Below are 25,282 nucleotides of genomic sequence, written 5' to 3' on the forward strand. Positions count from 1 at the left end.
GCTTAGGCATTATTTGGTTCCAACATAGTAGTGCCTTAGTGCACGGATCATAATGCTAACAACTGAGCAAATGTCCTTAGATAAGAACAGGTTCAGAAACATCTGTAGCTGGCTATTGATCTTTCTCTTAAGGCGTCATCCATCAATTATATAACGCTAAAACTTTCGACTTCCTCTCTCACTTTTCCCACAAACCTTAACATTGAAAGAACCTCCCGCTAAAAAACTACGTAACGTGACGAATGTGACCCCATCTCCCAGTATTTCGGATTAAAAAAAAAATGGTTATCATTTAAAACTATTTTGCGATTGTCACATAAAAATCTGCATTTGTCACAAAAATATTTTGCGATTTCCGCTAAAACAAATCTGTGATTGACGCGAACTACGATTGCCGATGAACAATGTTGAAATGTTTAAAAATTGTCGCAAAATAAAATGTTATAAAAATAGTTTGTTATGTATAAATGTATAAATGTTATGTAACAAAAGTAACAAAACTGGCCCCCACCCTCCCTTCCTCCATGCAACAAATCGTAACGTTTGAGAACACTCCCTCTCCCCCCTATCCACGTTTCGTAATTGATGGATGACGCCTAATCGTACTTTGTTTGTATAAATTCTCTTATACTAGGAGTGGGATTTGAAAAGCATGATCGCAACTGATTCGTGCTTGATGGCAGAAGGAATGCGGCAGGCTGCATCTGTGTGACTGCTACCACACGGTTTACACGGGCAGTATCACACAGAATGCGTGCCATGTTTGCTTTGCGAATTTCTGTCACTTGCGTACTAGTGAAATAGTTTCCATTTTCGTAGAAAAACCGGTCGCCCTTTCTGGTACGTCGGAACTGCTCGCCCATAATACACTGCATTACTTGGCCAGTCTGCGTACCGTCGATCTTCTTCTCGAACGCCAACCCGACGGACAGATCGAGATCGTCAACCGATTTGTAGTACGTGCTCAGTAGCTCAATTGCCTGAAGAGTAAGACAAACATATGTTAAATAGATCAGGAAAGATTTTTAGACAACAGCTGCTTACCTCAGGTAGTAGAAGTTTGTTGTAATTATTCCAAGTTGCAACACGCTCTTGGAAGCAGTAAAAAACAAAATCATTGTATCCGGGCAGGCCATGATCGCGAGCACGCTGGATGTCGAGCGATTTAAGGTCCGTTCCGAACATGTTGTTGAAGCGGAAGAGGAAATGCTTGGTGGCAGGATCGAGACTAGTATCATGAAGTCCCATCGGCTGAGTAGTCAAACCACGAAGTAGATCAGCATATCGATCGGAAGCTTCCTCCAAAATCGTAGGATTGTTGGTATGATCGTTGATGTCGATCTTGCCCATGGATATGCGACTTTCCTCGTAGAGTCTATAGAAAATAGAACAGTTCGTATAAAAAATTCATTTAAAATAGTACCTGAAAGTACTTACTTCAGCGTACCCTGTATCGAGGAGTGAAAAAATCGGAAGGCAGCGGTCGTATGGGAGTTGATAACCGAAGGATTCGTAAAGGCATTGTAATCGTTCGTTAGAGATCTTGGTTGATATATCAATTGATTTTCCAACATGTAGCTTCGACCCAAGAAGTTTGGCAACCACTCATAGTACACGATGTGCTGGTACTGAGCGATATTGAGATGACGAGCCCGTTGAAACACTTCTTCGTTGTTCAAATTACCGTTAAGACGTTGCATTTCCCTGGCAATACGATTGTGTTCCCGTACAAAGACGGTTTGAAGTATTGCGAGATGAGGACTCTGATTTGCTCGTCCATCACCAGTGAGATAACAAGCATCATTGGGAGTTTTCAAGGTACAGGTGGCACCTGCGCTCGGATGTCTCGGTGGCCAATCTTGACCATCGCGTATTTCAACTTTCAAGAAACCGGTGTTAGGCTCCCGGAGTGCTTGAGCTTCTTCAACGGAGTTCCCATATACGATGGATAGGTCCAAGTACGACGTTACGGCGTTGATCTGCTCTGCCCTTGTGCAGTTAGAGGGATTCTCATCGCAGTTGGTGAGGGTACGGATCATACTCAAGCACTCTATTCCTCGGGCAGAAAACACGGGATCATCGGGAGATACGGGAATGGCAAAGCATCTCGGGTCGCGATTAGGCTGTAAGCGACCATTGGCACAGCACGGTAACTGATCACGAACTATGAAGGATGAGTAGGAAAGAAGCTTTGACTTATGTCTGTTTATCAATTTTCGTTCTTGACATTACCTCCACGCGTTAGGGCCATATCGTGAGCCACGATCTGGCCAAACTGCATGTTAAGCAGCGAGAACTCCGGACTGTTCTGTTCACCCTCATCGAAAACTTTAACCGAAAGCAGTCGGGCATTAGGCAACTCACTACCATCCTTGGCTAATGCTGGCCGAGATCTTCTATCACTGTATTTAGGTGGAAGCAACCGTGTAAACAGTGTATTAGCGGCACCCCAGGACGGGACTTGAATATTATTGCAGGTTCCATCGAATGTTCGGTACGGGTTGCTAGGACACTGTGCCAAAACTTGTTGAAGACTTCCTATCACTACTAGAAGAAAAAACCCGAAATATTTCACACGAAGCTCCATCGCTGTCACAATTCAACTGATCTACTTTACATCTGTTGATTCATTTTATATACCTTCGGAAAAAACGCCTTTTCTGTTCAAGGTCATTTCTTCAAACCAGCCATAATACTGTACAGAATGCTTGAGAAAAACAGTCGAACGTCAACAGAAACGGATTTTGGCACATTTGAAAACAACATCAGTATCAAATATTGGTATTGCATATGACGTCTTCCACTTATCGACAGTCACCGTCGGCAGTTACTTGAGACTGCAATTTTTCTCAACCATAACAGACCTTGTTTTTTTACACCCATGATATTTGTTTTAGTACCATGTGCCGTCTAGCGAAGTGTTGATAAATCATGTACCTTGTATTTCTTGAAAAATGGAAAACATCTGCCAATCTTAAATCCAACAATTTAAGATCGTGCAGTTTTCAATTTTGTATCCAACTGATGATCGGATATTTTAATGTTAAACTTTATTTAATTGATAACACACAAACTGCAAGTAGAATTTGTAAGGATGTGGTTTGAAAATTGTTTATTCCATTGTCTGTGAAGCACTGAGACCAGTCCACAGCATCGACACCAGCCTCTCACCAAACAGCAATTGCCAGTGTAAACTTTTAAAATTTCTTAGTAATACTAACCTTTATAAAGAGCTCTAACCAAAACCACATTTGTAACAGGCAATAAAATTAACGGATAGCTTTAAGTAAACCGACGACTGTACCACCACACCGGCCAAGAATGTCGTGACCGAGCGAGTGATCAAGAGTTGGGTGCTTAATAAAATTGGTCCACCAACTGTTTGAGTCTCATCTCTGATCATCTCAGTTGTGTACGTGAGCTAATTTGAGCTTCGTTTCAGTCATGAGAGTTGATGACAAAGACAAACCTAAGTTGTTTGACGAGCTCCTTTTTCTACTCACTAGGCTCACTAGGTTTGAAGCTACTGGGCTTCAGTAGTCCAATTATGATCATAATTTCATTGCTGGTCTACCAAACCTGTAAATATGTTATGAATTAATTTGGATTTATGTGGATTAATTTGGGTTTATTGACAACTATCATAGGCTCTTTCTTAACCATTGCCACACTTGACTATCACTCTTTTTCTAGGTTATGTAATAAGTACATTACTATTTCGGGATCGTACATCGTCTATATAAATTGACTTATACTAGGAGTAGGATGTGTCAAGCAGGATCGCAATGGATTCTTGCTAGAAGGCAACTGGAAGGCGAGAGGCTGTATCTGTACGACCGCTGGGAAACCGTTATAGCGGGAACTGTCGCACAGAATGCGTGCCATATTTGCCCTCCGAATTTCTGTCAGCTGCCTAGGTGTGAAATGGTTGCCGTTTTCGTAGAAAAAGCGATCGCCCTTTCTAGTGCGCAGGAATTGCTCGCTCATAATACAGCGCATCACTTTGCCAGTCTGGGTGCCGTCGATCTTCTTCTCGAACGCCAATCCCACGGACAGATCGAGATCATCGACCGATTTGTAGTACGTGCTCAGTAGCTCAATTGCCTAAAAAGCAAACGTTACGTTGAATAGATGGTAATAAGCCATTTTCACAACTCACCTCTGGTAGTAAAAATTTGTTATAATCGTCCCAAGATGCAGCACGCTGTCGGAAGCAGTAAAACACAAAATCATTGTACCCGGGCAGGCCATGATCGCGAGCACGCTGGATGTCGAGCGATTTAAGGTCCGTTCCGAACATGTTGTTGAAGCGGAAGAGGAAATGCTTGGTCGCCGGATCGAGACTAGTATCATGAAGTCCCATCGGTTGAGTAGTCAAACCACGAAGTAGATCAGCATATCGATCAACAGCTTGCTCCAAAATCGTAGGATTGTTGGTGTGATCGTTAATATCGATCTTGGACATAGATATGCGACTTTCCTCGTAAAGTCTTTCAAGGATAGAACAGTGAGGATAAAAAAATAATTTGATATAGTATGTAATAGTACTTACTTCAGAGCACCTTGTATGGAGGAGTGGAAGAATCGGAAGGCAGCGGTCGTATGGGAGTTGATAACCGAGGGATTGATGGTGGCACTATAATCGTTCGTTGCAGTTGACGCTGGGTAAATCAGTTGCTGTTCCAACATGTAGCTTCGACCAAGAAAGTTTGGCAACCACTCGTTGTAAACGATGTGCTGGTACTGAGCGATATTGAGATGACGGGCCCGTTGAAACACTTCCTCGTTCGATAGATTTCGATTGAAACGTTGAATATCCAAGGCGATACGATTGTGCTCACGTACGAAGGCAGTTTGAAGTATTGCCAGATGGGGACTCTGATTAGCTCGTCCATCGCCAGTAAGATAGCAAGCATCATTGGGAGTTCTAAGAGTACATGTAGTACTTGCGTTCGGGTGTCTTGGTGGCCAATCCTGTCCATCACGTGCTTCCACCTTCAAAAAGCCAGTGTTGGGCTCTCGGAGCGTTTGAGCTTCCTGGGCAGAGTTTCCGTACACGATGGATAGGTCCAAAAACGACGTTACGGCGTTGATCTGTTCAGCTCGTGTGCAGGTCGCAGGATTCTCATCACACGTGGTCAGCGTACGGATCATACCCAAACAATCGATTCCACGTGCAGAAAACACGGGATCGTCGGGAGATACGGGAATGGCAAAGCATCTTGGACTGCGATTAGGTTGTAGGCGACCGTTAGCACAACACGGTAACTGATCGCGAACTGCCAAAATTGAGAGAACCTTAGAAAGGTTTACGTCTACAACTATCCACTTGATATATTACCTCCACGCGTTAGGGCCATATCGTGAGCCACGATCTGTCCAAACTGCATGTTAACCAGCGAGAACTCCGGACTGTTTTGTATGCCCTCATCGAAAACTTCAACCGAAAGTTTTCGAGGGTTGGGCAACTCACTACCATCCTTGGCTAGAGCAGGTTGCGATCGTCCATCGCTATACTTGGCAGGAATCAACCGTGCAAACAGTGTATTAGCGGCACCCCAGGAAGGGTTCTGAACGTTATTGCACGTTCCATCGAATGTTCGGTACGGGTTGGTGGGACACTGTGCCGCAACTTGTTGAAGACTTCCTATCACTACTAGAAGAAACAACCCGAAAGATTTCACACGAAGCTCCATTGCTGTCACAACTTTACTGTCCTGCTAGGGATTTGCTATGCCTATTTATACCATCGAAAAAACACTTGCCAGTTTGTTTTGTAATATGAACTGTGTGTAAGAAAAAAAAAACTAACGAATTGTCAATACAAAGTATATACTCGAAAGCTTGTAGAAATTTTGTAGACAAATATTTGCTTTAAGTACAACGTACTTTCCTAGCAGAAACGAAAGAATTTTGCAAGCCTCTTTGCACACACGACTCACAGGATGGTTTGAAAATCCCTCAAACTTGGGATCTCAATCGAATCATAGTTTGTCTTTAGAATAGACATTTTCTACTGTACCTCGTTCTTTTTGTTCGGCTGTGCATACAATCGAGGGAGCCACGTGAACCTGTACTATGTCAGTGTAGTTAGAACAGCTGTCTGTACGCTTTGTTTATTTCCGTATGAAAAATATTTTTGTAGCTCAAGGTTTCTTTGAGCATAGTAAAAGACATTATGTACTAAGAGTGCAAAGTAAAATATACGGTAGAATTTAGTTTCACAAAGGAATATATCAGATTAAAAGGGTGGATAGAAGAATATCTTCTGGAAAGTTCTCATCAAATACAGTACAATCTGATATGGCGAAGAAGTTTTCGCTGATTGAAACACCATATTTTTACAATTATCATACGATAGGCTTTTCTCATTAGAATGATGGCAAGGGGTTAGACTCTAACAAAAAGAGTTCAACGGCATACATGTTTGTATAAGGCATTTGTATTGGTAAGTTGTTCACAAATATTTGTAACATAATGCAAAACACATTCTGAGTAAACAAGTACTATGGATATAAAACAAGAGAGAGGGATATAAAACAAACAAATGACAGTTGGAATGTGAAGATGGTTATATTTTTGTAGCTGGCTCGGTAGAATTTCCTACAGCAGATTATGTCTTCTAGCTAACGTTCAAATTGTATCTTTGCATTCACAAGTATATGTTCTACCTCTACAAAGCTACACCGTCGCCAATAAGAGACAATATTCTCCAATTATTAACAACACTAGAACTCGCGAAGATTCGGAGTCGGTAAGGAACTGCACGTCACTAGCGGGTTAGTGGTGGAAGGTAGCAAAAATGCACTCGACTGTATGCGTGTAACATCGGTGGTCGTATCGCACAGTATGCGCGCCATGTTCGCCTTCCGAATCTCACTCAACTGTCGTGCGTTGAAATGGTTGCCGTTTTGATAGAAAAAGCGATCGCCCTTCCTGGTGCGCCGGAACTGATCGGCCAGTATGCAGCGCATCACCATGCCTGACTCCGTACCGTCGACCTTCTTCTCGAACGCTAACCCGACGGATAGATCGAGATCGTTTACCGATTTGTAGTAGATGCTGAGCAGGTTGACGGCCTTAATGAAGAGAAAGGGGAGGAGGAGATCAAGAACTATTAGACATTTACTTAGCAACATCATCACAAGGAACACTCACTCCTGGCACTAACAACTGGTTATAATCTTCCCAGGTTGTAGCACGTTGATTCAAGCACAGAAACACAAAGTCGTTGTATCCACCGAGTCCATGATCCCGTCCCCGCTGGATGTCGAGCGACTTAAGATCCGTGCCGAACATGTTGTTGAAGCGGAAGAGGAAATGTTTAGTCGCCGGATCTAGGCTGATATCATTGAGACCCATTGGTTGGGTGGTGAGACCACGAAGCAGGTCAGGATATCGGCTAGAAGCTTGCTCCAAAATCGTAGGATTGTTGGTGTGATCGTTGATATCCACCTTGGACATCGAGATACGACTTTCCTCGTAGAGTCTAGCATGAAGAGGAGAATTAAGTTGACAACTCATTGGTATTGATGCTTGACTCTACTTACTTCAGAAATCCCTGTATGGAGGAGTGGAAGAATCGGAAGGCAGCGGTCGTGTGAGAGTTGATTACCGCCGGATGAATGGTTTGGCTGTAATCATTCGTTGCAACCCCCGGCTGATAGAGGAGCTGCCGCTCGATCATAAAATTGCGACCCAGAAAAGCCGGTAGCCACTCCTCAAAAACAATATGCTGATACTGGGCGATATTGATGCGTCGCGCTTCTTCGAACAGTTTATCCGGCAGCCAGGTTGGATTCAGCGTCTTCAGTTGTCTGGCGATACGATTGTGTTCCCGTACGAACGTGATTTGCAGTATTGCCAATTGAGGACTCTGATTAGCTCGTCCATCGCCGGTAAGGTAGCAAACTTCTGTGGGAGTCTTTAAAGTGCAGGTTGTGCTTGCGTTCGGATGTCTCGGTGGCCAATCCTGTCCGTCACGCACCTCCACCTTCAACAGACCGGTGTTGGGCTCTCGGAGCGTTTGAGCTTCCTGGGCAGAGTTTCCGTACACGACTGATAGGTCGAGAAAGTGTGTGACGGCGTTGATCTGCTCTGCGCGCGTACAAGTCGTAGGACTCTCGTCACATGTCGTAAACGTACGGATCAAGCCCAAACAATCGATACCACGTGCAGAGAACACGGGATCATCGGGAGATATCGGAATGGCAAAGCATCTTGGGCTACGATTAGGTTGAAGGCGACCATTTGCACAGCACGGTAATGGATCACGAACTGTAAACACATTGAAATACATTGATAAGCTCTGGTTTAAGGTACAAATCTACAAGCATATGTAATACCTCCACGCGTTAGGGCCATATCGTGAGCCACGATCTGTCCAAACTGCATATTTGCTAGCGAGAATCTTGGACTGTTCTGCACGCCCTCCTGGAACACTTCAACGGAAAGCACCCTCGGGTTCGGTAGCTCACTCCCATCCGTTGCTAGGGGTGGAGTGGACTTGCCATCGGCATACTTTGGATTTACAATACGCACGAACGGTGTGTTAGCGGCACCCCAGGAAGGATTCACAACGTTATTGCAGCTGCCGTCGTACGTTCGGTATAGGCTGCTAGTACACTGAGCTAACGTTTGCGGAATGCTCAACGCAAGACTTAGTACAAGGAACACTACTGCACAAGGCTTCATGCGAAGCTTCATTTTGTTCACCGTCACAGTTTTACATCAACTGGTTTCTGTGAACATGTGGGATGCCCTCATTTATATGAGATTGTTTTTGGGCATTTGTTTACCGAGTGTCTGTTACGAATTTATCTGCAAACGATGAGCGTGCCATAATACAGTACCTCACCAATATATGTATATGCGACTGGTACACTGGTGGGTATAAATGTGGTTTATTTAATAAAATCACACAGTACTGGTATTAAAGACATGAATGACTGAAAGCCTCATAAATCCTACATGCGTACGGCTAAGTCGGAGATAAATCCATTCAATATTCACGCACGATGAAGTACACATTTTTCCACCACTGTGCGCCATCAGTGTATGACGAACATGTTGTTGATGGTACGTGCGGGTTCTACGAACATTTCGCGTAACGGAGCTTTACTCAGCTGCAGTTGTTTAAGTACCTATGAAGGGGAAAGGGTGGGACCATCATCAAGTGCGCCATCGTGTTAAGTCAGGCCTTTTCTTGTGGTTCTATTAGTTAAGATGTTCTGTTGTACTGGTGCCTACTGGAAGGGTGCCTACAGGTAAAAACAAGCCCGATTGCCAAATAGTATGTCGGTTTACGTGATTTACGTCATGCCAAACATGTATTTTTCGGAACTGATAAAAACAAACAATTTTAAGGGAAGCTAGTAGTAGTACACTAAGGGAAGCACGTACTTACGAGATTTGCACAATTTGAAGCACATACACTCATGAGGAGTCAGTTGTACAAACACCGTCAAACAGTGCAACCTAGAACTGCTTGTCTAGATGTAAACAACACGCATATCCAGCAGATACACGGTACTATCCGTTTTTCCGTTTTTCGTGGAATCTTCGCAAGTCAAAATATTGGCCAGAGTTCCGGGGATTCGACCATGTGTGTGGCCACAATTCTGTTGAGACATGTTACGTTTGCTACATCTGATTTTAATTTGGCCGCTCATGGACTTGGCAGATGAGTTTTACATGTGACAGGTGGGTTATGCTTGTGTAATGAATGCATTATTTAGTAAATGTTTAAACCCATTGTGGTCATACCTCTAGATGATTACACCACGTCATTTGGACTATGTACTATAATGTTGAAACAATCATGAGTAATTCCGTCCTTAAGAGATGACAGGGGTACAAGAGGTCCTATTTGTACACGTCAAAACATCCTTCACTTATAAAGAGGCGAAAGAGGCCAATCTGAGTCTATACAAATAAAGAAAAAAAAAATCCTTCACTTATGAGTGTATAAAATTACATATCTTGCTTGATAATATTAAGGGCTACATTGATCGTACTCTCTGGTGTGATTTGACTTTTCACTAGTGCATCTGGCGGCGGCTGACCGAAACATTTTGCCAAACAATTTGGGGCTGCTCCAGAAAATACGTTATTTTTCCATGTTTTTCACTTTAACTGGACTGGGAAAGCTATGCAATTGATAGATAAATATGTTGTGCAAGTATTTCACCCATTTTCGCATAAAAAAAACGATGAAAAAACAACTTAAATTTGAGATCCGGCACGACCATTCCTTCGACGACCAAAAAAAGCTTCCTCCAGCCGCCGCCAGATGCGCTAGTGAAAATTGAAATTACACCAGAGAGTACGATCAATGTAGCCCGGCCTTTAGGAAAATGGCTATTCAGTTTCTTCCACAAACAAAAAGAAATATCCGATGCTCAATAACAATTTCTCATGCTAGACAGTATCAATAAAAAAGAGACAAATGATTCCTTTCGTTCCAGTTAGTGTAAGTATATGGAGATGATGAACAAGTTCTGCTACTTCCTCATAGATGGCGCTATTTCCAATATTGGCGTTATTTGTCTACAAATGATTCTTATTGCAATGTTATTGGATTTTAATTTCTGTAGGTTTCTGTATTGAGTTTCGTATTTTTATATTGATCGTACTTTTGCTTATCGACCTTATCACTTAGACAACTTCCGATTTTCTCTTATACATTGGGTCGAATTCAACTGTCATATTTCATGCCAACATTTACATATAATGCTGTGTATTCAAAATCGGACACTTCGAATTCGGTCGCTCTTCCTACTTTGAAGACTCTTTTTATTTACTTCCAGTGATTTTCGCAGAAAAAATGTGTATGCTATTTTCTCATTACTGTGTTGAAGGGAGTTAGAAGAAGCCCACTGTAAAGTGTTTATGCCGTTTTATAATTTTAAGGAATTGATTTATGCATCGCAAAGTACAAAGACCAAACGGATTCTGGAGTGAATTCTTTGAATACCCACCACTGTACAATACTGCAATGCATTTGCATTGGCAGAAAGGCTAGGAATAGGATACCTTATTTCTATTTTTATATTGTTAGAAATGCTAAATTATCATTATTTTATTCTTAAAGTTTGACACTTTCGTTAAAGATGTTTCATATGAAACGTGTTGTTTTTATTAAAGTTACATCATCCAATCTTTTCTTAAAATTCACTACAATTGTCAGCAGGTTGGGCTAAGAATAGAATTACAAAATGGATAAACTTCATAGTTTTGTGAATGAGTGCAGCAAATGCTGAATATGTGGACAAACTGATGATGTGAAAAGTTGTGGACGATTAAAAATTTTGAGAACATCATACCTATATTTTGATATCTCACTTACCACTCATCACTAGTCTAATCATTGTTCAATCATTAAAACCAGTTAGATTTTAATTTGAAGCATCTCAACTACTTCTGATGCGTCAATAGTGAGTGTGATCTTCCTGAGTAGAAGGATATGTGAGGCCTAATTTTTCAATTTTGAGAAAGGAGATGACCTAGAGAGGGTGGAAGATTTTACTCCCTGTAGTTCTGATCTTGAACCTTATGGAGTATGAGATATATGAGCTGAAGCCTAAATTAAAAGACTCGATCCTAGTGGTTTCAATGCTATCACTAAAAGACACTTGGAAGTCAAATGTTCTTTCAACGTTTCAACTATAAGTGGACTTATCAACACGTTCAAACACTTTGGCAAGAAAACACAACAAACACTTCCAACTTTTTTTTTATGATGTTGTATTATTTTGAACACCGCAAAGCGACCGCCCCACAGGTGAGACCGCCACGTTTGCGCTGCATTGGTTTACATACCGAAAACAAAATGAGGGGTGAGGGAAAGAACACACGCAGGTTCATAACAACAAAATCAAATAAATAGATTGCGGAGGAAGTGGGTCGATGGGGGATCATTGTATCAGCTTCGCAAAACAATAAAAGACCAAGTGTCTCACGTCAAACGTCATGCCCATCTTACCAGGCGTAGTGAGCGTGCGCATCCTCGTAGGTGGTGTGCGCAACCTGGACGGCCGGCGAGTAGGTCAGCGTCTTGGTGGCGGTAGCGACAACCGGGGCAGCATGGGCAGCATAGGTCTGGACGGCAGCCGGGGCAGCATAGGTGGTGTGGACGGCGGCCGGGGCAGCGTGGGCGTAGCTAGTGTGGACGGCCGGGGCGGCATAGGTCGTGTGGACGGCAGCCGGAGCGGCATGGGTGTAGGTGGTGTGGACGGCCGGGGCAGCAGCATAGGCAACCTGCTTGGCGAGGACGGGCTGGGCATAGGCGTACTTGGGCAGCTCGTTGGTGATGCGGGTGTCCGACTTGCGGACGCTCGAGAACGCGGTATCGACGGCCTTGGAGTAGTGGGAGATGGTTCCGTCGTGCGAGCGGATCGTGCTCTCATGGGTGGCACCGACGGCCGGGCTGGAGACGATGGTCTTGGCGACTGGGGCAGCAGCGTACACCTGAGGCGCGGCGTACACCTGCGGCGCGGCGTACGAGATGGTCTTGGCGACCGGGGCGGCGTAGGCCAGCTTGGCCGGGGCAGCCTGCGAGATGGTGCTGTAGCTCACCGACGATGCCGGCGAGTAGTGGGCCACCGGGGCGGCGTACTGGACGGCATGGCCAGCCTCCAGGTATCCGGCGCTAGCGACGGCCAACGAAGCCAGGAAAACGACGAACTATGCGAGAAGTGATCAGGACAAGCGAAAATATTAGTACCCGCGGGAGTCAGGCAAGCCTTTGCTGCAGGACACTCACCTTGAATGCCATTTTGCTGAAGCGGTTTGTTGTTGGTTGTTGGGCGGGATACTCGAAGAAGTGTGTCTTGCTGCTGCTGCTGTTGCTGCTGAAGACGCTGAGTGATCAATGATACAGTTTCGTACCACGGCCCGATTATTTATACAAAACCCGTGCGTGCGCTCGCGCAACCGGGAAGCAACGCGAGGACGAATTTTGCGAACGCGATAATGGTGCACCACCCCTGGGGCGGAGGACAGGGGTAAAGGCGACGGAAAACAGGGGGAAACAAAATGGCAAAGAAATGCAACACACACTGCTGCAGCAGCTGCTGCATTTCAACCCTTCTCGCACACAAAATCTGTGCCGCGGGTGTGGAATAAAGCGCAAAAATAAAGCGACAAAAACCATCGCCGCGACGTCCATCGCCCAATTATACGTCAGGAAAGTGACCACGGCCACCACTACTGTGTGTGTGTGTGTGTTTGTATGTGAGTGAGCGTACCGCCTTTGGTGATCGTGATCGGCAAGCGGACGAGCGGAAGCACGTGTAGTAAGGTGAAGGTTTCGCGGTGGGCAAACGCTGCATGCAAGACTCCAGAGCCCTCCTCGCCGGGAAAAGGGAAGGGAAACCCAGCCAACAAAACCATAGCAACCCAACCCGTTTTCAAGGAAGGTTACCTTCGCCTTCACCATAATCCTTACCGGGTAGAGTAGGGCGATTCGATCGCTTCCAGGAGCTCGATCACACATCGCGGCGTGCGTAACGCGTGGACGCACGTTCTGGAAAAAGGAAGAAATTTTAAAGTGATGTTTTTCATTTTCACAGATCGAGTTGTTGTTCGACACCTTCACCTGAGATTGTGTCCTTTTTAAATAAAAAAAAATACCTGAAAGCATAAATAATTGAAGCTAAACAATCTTTTTGTTTACCAATCCCACCAAAGACAATTGCCAAAGGCTTCGAAATAAATTCGATAGAAATTGAATACATTCACCAAACTGCCCTGGTGGCTGGTTAATGCCATGCATGATGAATGTCTTCTCCTGATATGGGTAAATTAGTTGTTGTATTTTTTCCCCCCTAACCGTGGGAGAAAGGACACACACACACAATCTCTGCCGGGAGGGTTGCGAAAAGGTTATTACTTTTTGTTGTGGTTGTCGTTGCTGTTAAATATTTGTCGATATACGCGATATGTGCTGCTGCTCCACTGCTCCCCCAACCAATGGAGTCAACGCAGCCTTGACATTTAACATTTCTTTCATAATGAGCTCCACTGCACTGCCCCGTTCTATATTCTGCTTCTGCCGCTTTTTGATACGTTCTCTCACGCTTCGTTAAGAAAAAAAGGGTTCAGTTCTGGGATAGCTTTTTTGTTTGTTCCTGTTCTTTTTAAGCTGCCTGTTGTTGCTGCAATAGTGCAGAGTTAATTAGCGTGACAGCTGTTTTTCATGACATTATGTAATGCGCGGGAATGGTGTGCGGATAGCAATCTTTTCTTTACTTTCAATTAATGCTTTCGATTTGCCTCCAATTCGTCTTATCGCCGATTGGGTTTATCGTGGAGTCCTTTATTGCAGATTTTAAAAGCATTTTTTGTTATTAGCTTCATTAAACATATGCCAATCAATTAAAGAAATCATTTAGTGTTACCCTCCATCTGGGTATATATTTTAGGTTATTTTAGGTAGCTCGATTGTTCTACGTAAATTATTTGCAAAAACTTTGCTGAATCATTACTCACAAAGTATGCAATAAGAACCCCAACATTTGTTCTCTGAGCTTGAATTTATTCACTGAGCTAAGCTAAGTAAACAAAGCCTCAATAAGCTACTAAGCTCTGGTAAGCTTCTACCTCGAGAGTTTACCCGTGTAGAACTAGTAGTTATACACCACGCGTCAAGGCGAAAGTTTTCTGCATATAGTTTTGAAAAGATTTTATTCTCAGCTACTTAACATATGTGCAAACTAATGAATTTGTGTTGTCTTTTATTTATAGGCTCTAAAATACGATGGTGACTGACGAACACTTATCAATAAATTAGGGTGATATTGAATTGTATCGTCGTATACACCAAACAACCATTTCATTAACGTCTTTTTTTAGTTTTTTGGCTTTTTTAAATGCGTTTCCTTCATCATATAAACGATCGAAGCAGTCAAGCCTGTAATACTTGTGACATCAACACATTTTTATCACGTAATCAAGGTGCCTAGGTAGACTGCAGGTGGGTCCTCAGCCTTAGATTTTGGTAGCCATGGTAGATGACAATTTATATGCAGATTGATATGGAGATGCAGTAGATAGGGAGTATGGGTTGCTAAGGGCTTTGTATGAGTTGCTAAGTAACTTTGGACTCCCTAGCTGTCAAATTACACTGGACGGACAGACCACGTAATCGAATAAACAATCCTTGCTAGATGGATATGGTTAGGATAGGAATCTAGCCATCGAATCATACAGAAGCCGACAGGCTTACCATTCGAACGCCGCGTCGTTCCTATATGCCAGGCTATAATGCATCTATTTCAACATTTTCGTACATGTCCTTCATACTTTACTAGCTATTTGGCAAAAGATATAAAACAGAAGCAAGTCTTACAGGGCAGGTCGTAAGAACAAGGTGATAAATTAGATTATAATCAAGAACAAACCTTTGAACAAACCTATTTCTCTTTTAATGCTTAAATGTCAAGAAGCGATCGATTTGTACAATTTGAAGGAATGATATTCTAATTAATTTAACCTTTGCCGAATAATCTTCTTACAAAAAAAATTAAAGCTTTTCAATATATACATTTGCAACGTTGTTTTAACTGACTGGTTCTGCTCCCTGATTAATTGCATGCAGATTCTACCTTACTTACTTACTTATCCGGGGGCGTTACAACCGCTGTACGGTCTTGGCCTGTTTCAGGAGTGTCCGAAATTGCTCACGGTCTCGGGCCTTCGTCTGCGAATCCGTTATCCCAGCCTTAATGGCATGGTGTTTAAAACACTGTAATGCTTAGTATATTGATTTCGGTCTGGTGATACAGTCGCCAACTCGTACGACTTAACAACATGCCCGTCATAAGTTCAAACCCCGAATGGACCGTGCCGTCATACGTCCACTACGACTATCCTGCTATGGGGGTTATCCAAAAGTCACTGAAAGCCAAGTCCATTAGTGGTATAGGCAGGCCTTGACCGACGACGGTTGTTGTGCCATAGAAGAAGAAAAATGCTTAGTAGTAATGCCACAGTGTAATGTAGTATAGAAAAGATCGGTATTATTGAATCAAGGTTTGAACACACGACGTCCCTAATACTAAACCCTTGTGTTGACGTCTGTACTATGAACTAGGTTTCAGACTGGCTCCTCTGTAAAGCTATAAAAGTGTTTGGTCCGATTGAAAGTTTATTTCAGTTGAAGCGCATTTTCCAATAAGGCATCAGTTTTCTTTTTCGAGTAATTATTATTCTATCATTACGGTGTGAATTGGCTTTGACAAACCAACATTTCGAAATCGCAGCTCTTTTAATGAAAATGCGTAGCATTATTTTCGTATTGATTATGTTGCCCCTTTGCTACACACCCTAGAACCGCCCCTATGTGTCAATCAACCCACGAGAGTGAAACACTCCAAGCTTTGGTAGATCCAATTATAATGAATCTACCGCCGTGATATGATTGCGCCCGCATAACAGAAATACGCTAAATTTCTCTTCCTTTCAACATCGATAATTGCCTACCTCCACTAATGACGAGCGCGATACATCAGCAGTTCTACACTGCCTGCACCTTATCATTAAACTGAAGGACACAAACTCGAGAGTGAAGTAATCTTTGGGATGTCATCAAACAAAATTCTGCACAGTATATGATTCAGTTTGTACGAGATTGTATTTCGACTCAACAAATGGTCACATTCGAGATGGTAGATGTACTCTCTCTGATGAAAGAGAGAGACTGAATGCACGCATTGCTTGCAAAAACAGTGTAACAGCGCAACAATGCGACAGTGTACTTAACTGGTGGCGTTTTTTTTTTTTTTGTTTTGTTTTGTTTGAATTAGTCTTGTGGTGCTAATAAATAGTTGCTTTGAGCGGTTGGTTGTTGTTGTTGTTCCTTCAGGATGTTTCGCTCAGACAGAACCTTCTTACCAGGCATAATGGGCATGGGCGTCCTCGTAGGTGGTGTGCGCAACCTGGACGGCCGGCGAGTAGGTCAGCGTCTTGGTGGAGGTGTGCACGGCCGGGGCAGCATGAGCGTAGGTCTGGACGGCAGCCGGGGCAGCATAGGTGGCATGGACGGCCGGGGCAGCATGAGCGTAGCTGGTGTGGACGGCCGGGGCAGCATAGGTGGTGTGGACAGCCGGAGCAGCATGAGCATAGGTCTGGACGGCCGGAGCAGCATAGGTGGCGTGAACGGCCGGGGCAGCGTGCGTGTAGCTGGTGTGGACGGCAGCCGGGGCAGCATGAGCGTAGGTCTGGTAGGCCGGAGCGGCATGGGCGTAGGTCACAGCCGGGGCAGCATGAGCGTAGCTAGTGTGGACGGCAGCCGGGGCAGCATAGGTGGTGTGGACGGCCGGGGCAGCAGCATAGGCAACCTGCTTGGCCAGGACGGGCTGGGCATAAGCGTACTTGGGCAGCTCGTTGGTGATGCGGGTGTCCGACTTGCGCACGCTCGAGTACGGCGTATCGACGGCCTTGGAGTAGTGGGAGATGGTGCTGTCGTGCGAGCGGATGGTGCTCTCATGGGTGGCACCGACGGCCGGGCTGGAGACGTACGTCTTCGTCACTGGAGCGGCGGCATAGACCTGCGGGGCGGCATAGACCTGCGGGGCAGCGTACGACACGGTCTTGGCGACCGGGGCGGCGTAGGCCAGCTTGGCCGGGGCAGCCTGCGAGATGGTGCTGTAGCTGACGGCCGAAGCCGGCGAGTAGTGAGCGACCGGGGCGGCGTACTGGACGGCATGGTCAGCCTCCAGGTATCCAGCGCTAGCGACGGCCAGCGACGCCAGGAAAACGACGAACTGAGGGAAACGACACAATGGGGGAGAAAAGGGAGAGAGGTACGTTATTTCACTTGCAATTATAACACCGCGCACCAGCGATCCTTAAATCCACTAAAAGAGCCCACTAGATCACAAGACCCGCAAGATTCGCACGCCGTGCACAAACAACACTTCACAGAAAACGAAATCGCTCGTAGTCCTTCGTCCAGGACTAAAACACCACAACCACTGTGAGCTCCTACCTTGAATGCCATTATGCCCGTAAACTGGAGGTTTTGGTTCTGGTAAGATGTGTTACTGTCGATGAGCTTAGCACCTGAATGATACTGTTCCGTCCGCGGGCAGCAATATTTATATCGAAACAGTCCTCCCAACCTTTGCGCCTTTGCAGCTTTGGTTTGGTTTGATTGTTCGGTTCAAATGTCCAGCCCCCCCTGTATCGACCGACCGCACCCCCAGTTCGCCCCAGTTAAAGGGTGATAGCCGGGGAGAAGGAGTCTCGTGTGCTCTCGCGCGTACGTTCAAATGAGCTATTTCCACGAGAAAGTGTACAGCGGTAGGGGTAAAAGACTGCGGCGACAACTTTGCTGCCGGCAGCAACAGCAGCAGCAGCCACAGAGCACCGCCGCAAGGAGTCAATCGAGCGTGTATGAAACGAGCCTCCTACTTTCGCTTTTTTTCGCGTACGGGCACAGCCCGACACTGGGTGAGAAAGGTGTTGGCCTCCTCCTTTCGGTGGTTGTGTGCTGCGAGCACTGTGTATATGATAATAGCAATAATAAAAGCAACGAGTGACGAATCAATCGCAAAATTGCCAACTATTTGGTTCATGCAATAAGCGAGCCCGCACGCTGCGTTTGTCTGCCCGCCGAAGAAGCAGTGGGGACGGTGTTTGGAATTTTCGGACATTCGCTTGGGTACCACGCGAATGTCATAAGGAAGTCAATGACAGGAGCGTGGGGTCTCTGTTAGAGTTAGGTAGAGGATGTAGAGGAGGTAAAGTGTGCAAACGGTCGACAAATTACGTCGCTCACATGTCGGCCATCGATCACTGCATCCTAACGGGCCGCGTGGATAACACTTCACGCGCCCTGATGGATAACGCTAATCTCTCCAAGAAGTTGTAGATGTCGTAAAGTGAGGTTTAGGACCCGAAATGTATGCTTCTGAATGAATTGATCTTATTTTGGAGTAGCAACACACTCACACACAACAAAGTCAACACAGAATGGTGGGGGCAGCACATGCAAAACTTTATGCTGGAAAAGGGTATTGAGTTAATCGGTAACACTCATATCCTGCCCCATACAGTGTAGCTCGTAACCACCATTTCGGGTTTTACACAAAATACCGCTTGCCTCCTATAGGTTTCGGGGTCAACTGGTGGAGCTCGGTTTTTGATATTGTTATTGTTGTTTTGTTACCGCTGCTGCCCAAGTAAATGCTGGTTGGACTGTTGTTGTTAGTTTGGTTTGTCCACGTTACGTTACATTTAAGACTGCGGGCTAAAATTGGCATTAAAGCTTCCCGTGGTAACGAGATTGTATCCTAGAGCCGGTGATGAATTGGTTTAGCCAATGTAAGATAAAGTAAACACGTTTTGAACATTAGCTTTATGAGAAATTTTTGATAATAACGAAAGAGATTTTATTTCTTGATTTTCAATGTAATTTATTTTTGGATTTTGTATGTTTGATGCATTATTTTGTTTATAATTTTGCATCTATCACTTCCTTCTTTTGTGCATTAACCCTTAGAATTCAGCCATTTTTTTCTTTATTATGCATTCTAAAATGATCTCTTTGTGTTCTTTTTTCGGCAATTTTAGTACATTTTATAAGCAGTTTACTTACATCGCTTTGAAAAAGCTAATTTTGTTTTGCTAAAAAATATTAAAATGGATTCATTTAATTCATCAATTCATAATTCAATAATTAATTTTCACATTTATTTATAGTGTTTCATAGCGACATTAGCTATATTACATGTGACTAGATGAGATAGACGAAGGAGAAAAAATAGATAAAAGAAAAGATGTTAATACTGAGAGTAAGAAAGAAAAGGACAAAAACAAAAAACTGTGAAAAGGAATGAAAAAGAAAAAAAGGAAGCTGAAGAAGGAAAAAGAGAAATATAGATAAAATAATAAGCGAACATGTTAGCAAAATTCAATAAGAATAGAAGAAAAAACATAATAAAACTGATCAAGAAGGAAAAAATTATAAAAGAAGATTACAGAAAGAGGTACATAAACTTATAAATTATCAACAACCGAAAATACGATACAAAAGCATCGTTAGGGATAATGCAAGAAGAATAACAAACCGGTATGATATCCAATTTGATTTTGTCAGAGTCATGCGAACATCGTTGAAACGAACTCTACCTTATAGTCCAGTACTCAATCATATTTCATTCAAATAATGTCACCCGCGTCGGTTCAATTTCCAAAGCAGTAGAATCATCTCATTCCCACACACATACGCACACAAGATCCAAATAATCGGGCGTCGATTATGTAAGCGTCAAGATTTCGTACACACCCCCTAGTTCCAGAGAGCCGGTTCATGTTCCACAATACTGGTCCGGCGTGCGTACCGGCAGTGTGTCCCTGTAGTGTAACCTGCCGCTCCGTGCGAGTACCAACCCGTTCGTGTACGCACCTCTGCGGCAGTTAAAACACACTTTGCACTACATATCAAGATCCTCGCAAGATCGTACGCAACCGAACGGCTTGGTGGTTTCTTCGCGGACCCGTTTCTTGAACAATTGTAGCAAAGCTGGCAGAAAACCAAAAAACCAGTTCCACCTTGTGGCCTTCATTTTGTTATTGTCGTTTTTTTTTATTATGTGGGGCGTTTTGTTGCTGGGGCTGGAGCTGAAATAAAATAGTATCAACCACCGTTTCACCCTTTCACGCACGCAGTTCCTTTCAATCGGGCTGAACGCAATGTGGAGGTGCATTGGTTTATCTGGAAGTTGACTCATAATGGACCCACGTGCCAGTGACGTAGCGTGAGTTCCCCTTTCGAAATAGGAATAGACAAATAAATATGTATTGAGCGAAAAAAAAGTTCCAGATAACAATCGAGACCGTTTGTCGCCGGCAGCAAAAAGCGTCACCAATGTCGACTATGTCGACTAGTTTCTTTGAAAAAAAAAACTAATCGAATAGCTTATTACTAGCACCTTGTTGGACAGTCAATCACTCGCCGCTAATGGAGACATTTCTGTTTCGATTCGAAACTATTCGACAGCAATAAACGATCACGCTAGATGCACAGCGTGAGAAAGCTATGCACACCGCTTTACGCAAACATTTGTAACTGCGCACGTGTAGGTCAGAGCCCGTCCCGATGCCACCGATCGAACGCTACCACTCAGATGGCTAAAGGAAGGTGGCCGGTTTGCGAAAAGAATGTCAATGCTAGCGAGAGCATTAACGTGTCGGAGACGCGGTGTCTCACACAAAGGTGGGCTTCGGACGTTTTCGGACGTTCCATACGTTCGGAACCTGATGGGTTCCTAAGTAACGATGCCTGACCACAAACTGGGCGAATCTTTTCGTAGAAAAAAGGTCAACTCCTCCCTCACGCAATAAAACGCACGTAAACGGGACGGGTTAAAGACGTGCTGGGACCCGGGAGGTCACCTGTTTTTTTTATTTATTACTGCACGAATGTGTTTTTTGTTGGGCGTAAAACTACAGAAGGAGTGGGTTTGTATTTATTTTTATGTCTATTACTCACACACACACCCTATTGATGTACGTGTTGATGCTCTTGGGTACAGGGAAGCTTTGGGGTGAAGGCTAGAATGGGTGTCTTTTGGACGGTAACGTGCAGAGGAGATAGAATCGCTGCACTGTACTGTGCGCTACCGTGAGTGGATAGGCTGCCGGTAGAGCTGGAACCGTAGCTTTGTGATTGAGAAACTTTGTTTGAGGATAAACCCTGGGAAGATGCTCCGTAGGACACGGTGGCTGCAGTGCTGCCACCATTTGCTTGCGTTGGTGGTGGAAGATACTCTCGTGGTGGTAGATATTCGCGAGTTGGACTAGATGTGGTTGGAGTATCCTTGGAGGAAGAAGATTGAGAAGAACCTGTCGCAATGGAAGAAGTGGCAGGCGCTTTCGGTGGCAGATACTGTTGACCATTGTTAGCTGCCACTTGTTGGTTTGCGTAGCTGTGAGTAGTAGTGAAACTGTGGCCATGGTTTTTGGAAGCTTCCTGCCATCCTCCAGAATTTGAAATAGTCGTTTGTAGCTTTACTGCTGGAGCGATGTAGAAAGCAGACGGTTTTGCTGGAATCGTTGCCGTCTTGTATTGGTGCGATGTAGCATAGCCAGCCTTCGTTCCCTTCCAAGCCCCCTCAGTTGCTGCGTAGTTGGAGGAAGATGTAATGACCGTCGCTGGTTGGGACACGTGAAGAAGGCTGGAGTCTGTTGCAGGAACTCCATAGCTTCCTGATGGCTGTTGTTGGATAAGCTTCGGTGGCGCGACATCGACGAGCGTTTCAATAATAGGTGCCGGTTGAATATGTTCCTTGTAGGTGCCGAAAGATGCTGACTGCTGATTGCCATGCCCTTCGTAGGAAGTGGATCCGATCGTTAGACTCGCTTTAGGAGGAGTATAGATGATGCTGCTCGACTGTGGAGCGGTGTAGTGATGCGTTACAGTATGTCCGATTGTAGAACTAGGACCGTAAGAGGCAACTGGGACGTTCTGATGTTGTTGATATCCAGTTCCGGAATATCCCGACTGACTCCAGCTACCAGCATTGCTTACAGTCGCTCCTTGTACCTTCTGAGCTTGTTGATATTCAGCTCCTGGATATCCTGATTGACCCCAGATGCCATTAGAACTACTCACAGTCGCTCCTTGTACCTTCTGAGCTTGTTGATATCCAGCTCCTGAATATCCCGATTGATCCCAGACGCCAACGTTGCTCACAGAAGCTCCTTGAACCTTCTGAGCTTGTTGATATCCTGATCCAGCATGGCCAGACTGACTCCAAATGCCAGCAATACCCGCAGTCGCTCCTTGTACCTTCTGAGTTTGTTGATATCCAGCTCCTGAATATCCTGACTGATTCCAGATCGAGTTAGAATTACTCACAGCCGCTCCTTGCACCTTCTGAGCTTGTTGATAGCCAACTCCCGAATATCCCGACTGACTCGAGATGCCATGAGCATTGCTCACAGTGGCAGATGGTACACCGTACGAAACAGTGGCATGGATCGGTGCAACAAGTTTGGTATGTTCCTTCAGCGTACAATCATGCACCGGGACAGGAGCGACATACTGATGGCTGGAAGCGTACTGCACCGGTACGGTGCTGTAGGTCAGCGTCTTCGTGATCGGTGCCGCATAAACCGTACTAATTACTGGCTTCGCTTCATACCGAACGGGTGCGTGATCGGTCGAACCTTTTATTGGGTAGGCTGGGGCGGCAGCTCCGGAGACCACCAGCTTGCTGCCTACGATGGGAGCGGACTTCAGGTCGAACGAGGTAAAGCTCGTTGCACCTTGATAGTGCTCGACGTAACCAGCGCTAGCTAACGCTAAATACACGGCTAGTACTACAAACTGCAATGGAAAAATAGAAGAAAAATGAACATAAAAATGAGTCAAATGTCATGGGAAATTGGTTAAAATTGTGCAAACCACAGTTTAAAACTTACAAAACACTTCATGGTGGATGGATGGGTTTGCGCGATTTCGCTCACGCACCGTGTACCGTACGCGAATGTCGCCCTTCGCACGCAGGATCGCGGGTTATATACACCAATGCACCCGGGGGAAACGCATAAAAGGGATAAACAAAAACAGGGACACTGCCATCATCCCATGTCCAATGATTGGTGTGCATTGTGCGAGGGCCAAACCAAAAAAATAAGGAGGAAAACCCCCGATGTACTGCCCCTTCCAGAGAGAGAGAGCGCCAGAAACCAGTATTTCGGTTACATCCAATTTCCCTTCGCCGGAAGAAGAGCGACAGAGAAAGTGAGGCAGACGAAGACAAAGGATGGCGACGATAAAATTACCACTATGTTTGTACGACCTGCCTCGCGCGCCCATACGCCGATCAAGGACAGGCGTCCCATTGAGTGATTCGTGCCGTTGGCTGAAAATGTAAATTCAACCGCCTGATGAGTTGTCCCAATGTTCGATCGGTGTAATATGCTGCTACATTTTATTCGATTGATGCTCTCGAAGTTGCCCATGCCGCGCGGCTCAAGTGGACGATCGTACCCGTCCGATCGTCGATCTTCGATTAATCACTCCATCCTGTCAATGTCAAGCGGCGCGCATTGGCGCGCTGGCGACACAGCACACTCTTCAACCCGTGTAGTGAGCAAGTAGGAAAAAACAATCGACTCTATAGCGACGATCAAAGCATGGTTAGAGCTTGATAGTGAAAAATTTCATTCATCAAACAACTACGCTACTGGTGCGTGCTTGTTGCCTGCGTGCTCCCGAAAACGGGGGTAATGAGTGGTGAACGGGCACAAACCGGTGAACTAAAACTCGCCGCCGGCTACTACCGCCGGTGGTCGACGTGCGTGAATCGCATTGCGCCGTGCAAAACATCGCCGAAGGTTAAGGTTTCACACCGTAGCTGTTCAGCGACGCAGCGAGCCTAACCTTTCTCTAGCCCGGACAAACGCTCGCATAAACGAGCTAACCGGGCTGGCTAGCGGCAAGGTTACGGTGTGTGTGTGTCTGTATTTTGCCACAGGAGATGCGAAATAAACGCGGGGAATATCCGTTTTGTTGGTGGAAGTGCTAATGCCTAATGAGTGAAATATACTTTGGAAGGCACTGAGGGTGGGGATGAGACGCGGACCCTTTTAAGGTCAGTTCAATCTGCAATCGGTGGTGGATGACATGAACACCTCCTTTTAATATATTGCGACCGTTTACGGAACGAAGGATATAAATCATTATCAATATCAGCTTGCTATGGGTTGTTCGATGATTATACGCTAAAGAACTTGTATTTTGTTTAGATTTTTTTTCTCTCTTTTAATTTTTTTTAATGTTTCCTTTTATGAAGAGTTTGACTAATAATGACTCAGTACGGTAAACTATTTCTAAGGTTCGTCGCTTACACCACCATGTCGCTATTTGAGTCATTTGTTTTTTTTTTCTGTAAGAATGCATTATCAATGGTAATTACTGGATTTGTTGTTGATATGAAGGCAACTGACACAGCAATAGAGTAAATATTTAACAAATATATTAAGTCCTGGATAGCTCAGAGACTTCAAGACTTTAAGGAATTAGCCAAAAATATTAAAATATCGAGTTTATTATTGAAAAGATTGTGAAAGAGATTGTCAAATTAGCAAACAGATATTTGTCTGGTGACATTTTAGAACAAAAAATAAACATAACATAAATGTAAGTTAAAGTGGTCCGGCGATACATTCATCAATTATGTCAAAAATACAATATTATAGGTATTCGTATGTTAGTTGAGCCACAATGGCGGAAAAATAATGACTTAGCTGTATTGTTTAATTCTCTCTT

The 25,282-nt window shown here is 44.5% G+C and overlaps 6 protein-coding genes across 6 annotated transcripts; all 6 read right to left on the reverse strand.

The window, feature by feature from the left end:
- Nucleotides 1-596: 596 nt before the first annotated feature.
- LOC120901152 (peroxidase-like) lies at nucleotides 597-2,587 on the reverse strand. The gene is made up of 4 exons (XM_040308862.1): nucleotides 2,233-2,587; nucleotides 1,438-2,164; nucleotides 1,045-1,375; nucleotides 597-980 (listed from the first exon to the last, which is right to left on the reverse strand). The coding sequence occupies exons 1-4, from the start codon at nucleotides 2,585-2,587 to the stop codon at nucleotides 597-599; spliced, it is 1,797 nt and encodes a 598-aa protein (XP_040164796.1).
- Nucleotides 2,588-3,607: 1,020 nt separating this feature from the next.
- On the reverse strand, nucleotides 3,608-5,696 carry LOC120904021 (peroxidase-like). Its single transcript, XM_040313733.1, has 4 exons — nucleotides 5,342-5,696; nucleotides 4,553-5,279; nucleotides 4,160-4,490; nucleotides 3,608-4,104 (listed from the first exon to the last, which is right to left on the reverse strand). The coding sequence occupies exons 1-4, from the start codon at nucleotides 5,694-5,696 to the stop codon at nucleotides 3,736-3,738; spliced, it is 1,782 nt and encodes a 593-aa protein (XP_040169667.1). The 3' UTR covers nucleotides 3,608-3,735.
- An 858-nt stretch (nucleotides 5,697-6,554) lies between these two features.
- LOC120904017 (peroxidase-like) lies at nucleotides 6,555-8,738 on the reverse strand. The gene is made up of 4 exons (XM_040313719.1): nucleotides 8,346-8,738; nucleotides 7,551-8,277; nucleotides 7,159-7,489; nucleotides 6,555-7,079 (listed from the first exon to the last, which is right to left on the reverse strand). Exons 1-4 carry the CDS (start codon nucleotides 8,704-8,706, stop codon nucleotides 6,729-6,731), a joined length of 1,770 nt encoding a protein of 589 aa, XP_040169653.1. The 5' UTR covers nucleotides 8,707-8,738; the 3' UTR covers nucleotides 6,555-6,728.
- A 2,990-nt stretch (nucleotides 8,739-11,728) lies between these two features.
- LOC120904024 (larval/pupal cuticle protein H1C-like) lies at nucleotides 11,729-12,882 on the reverse strand. Its single transcript, XM_040313737.1, has 2 exons — nucleotides 12,764-12,882; nucleotides 11,729-12,684 (listed from the first exon to the last, which is right to left on the reverse strand). The coding sequence occupies exons 1-2, from the start codon at nucleotides 12,773-12,775 to the stop codon at nucleotides 11,980-11,982; spliced, it is 717 nt and encodes a 238-aa protein (XP_040169671.1). The 5' UTR covers nucleotides 12,776-12,882; the 3' UTR covers nucleotides 11,729-11,979.
- Nucleotides 12,883-16,614: 3,732 nt separating this feature from the next.
- LOC120904022 (larval/pupal cuticle protein H1C-like) lies at nucleotides 16,615-18,081 on the reverse strand. Its single transcript, XM_040313735.1, has 2 exons — nucleotides 17,990-18,081; nucleotides 16,615-17,765 (listed from the first exon to the last, which is right to left on the reverse strand). Exons 1-2 carry the CDS (start codon nucleotides 17,999-18,001, stop codon nucleotides 16,890-16,892), a joined length of 888 nt encoding a protein of 295 aa, XP_040169669.1. The 5' UTR covers nucleotides 18,002-18,081; the 3' UTR covers nucleotides 16,615-16,889.
- Nucleotides 18,082-21,369: 3,288 nt separating this feature from the next.
- On the reverse strand, nucleotides 21,370-23,485 carry LOC120904016 (nucleoporin NSP1-like). The gene is made up of 2 exons (XM_040313718.1): nucleotides 23,431-23,485; nucleotides 21,370-23,335 (listed from the first exon to the last, which is right to left on the reverse strand). The coding sequence occupies exons 1-2, from the start codon at nucleotides 23,440-23,442 to the stop codon at nucleotides 21,506-21,508; spliced, it is 1,842 nt and encodes a 613-aa protein (XP_040169652.1). The 5' UTR covers nucleotides 23,443-23,485; the 3' UTR covers nucleotides 21,370-21,505.
- Between the last annotated feature and the right edge of the window lie 1,797 nt (nucleotides 23,486-25,282).

The sequence above is a fragment of the Anopheles arabiensis genome, chromosome 3 (genome assembly GCF_016920715.1).
Source record: "Anopheles arabiensis isolate DONGOLA chromosome 3, AaraD3, whole genome shotgun sequence".
NCBI classification, from domain to species: Eukaryota; Metazoa; Arthropoda; class Insecta; order Diptera; family Culicidae; genus Anopheles; species Anopheles arabiensis.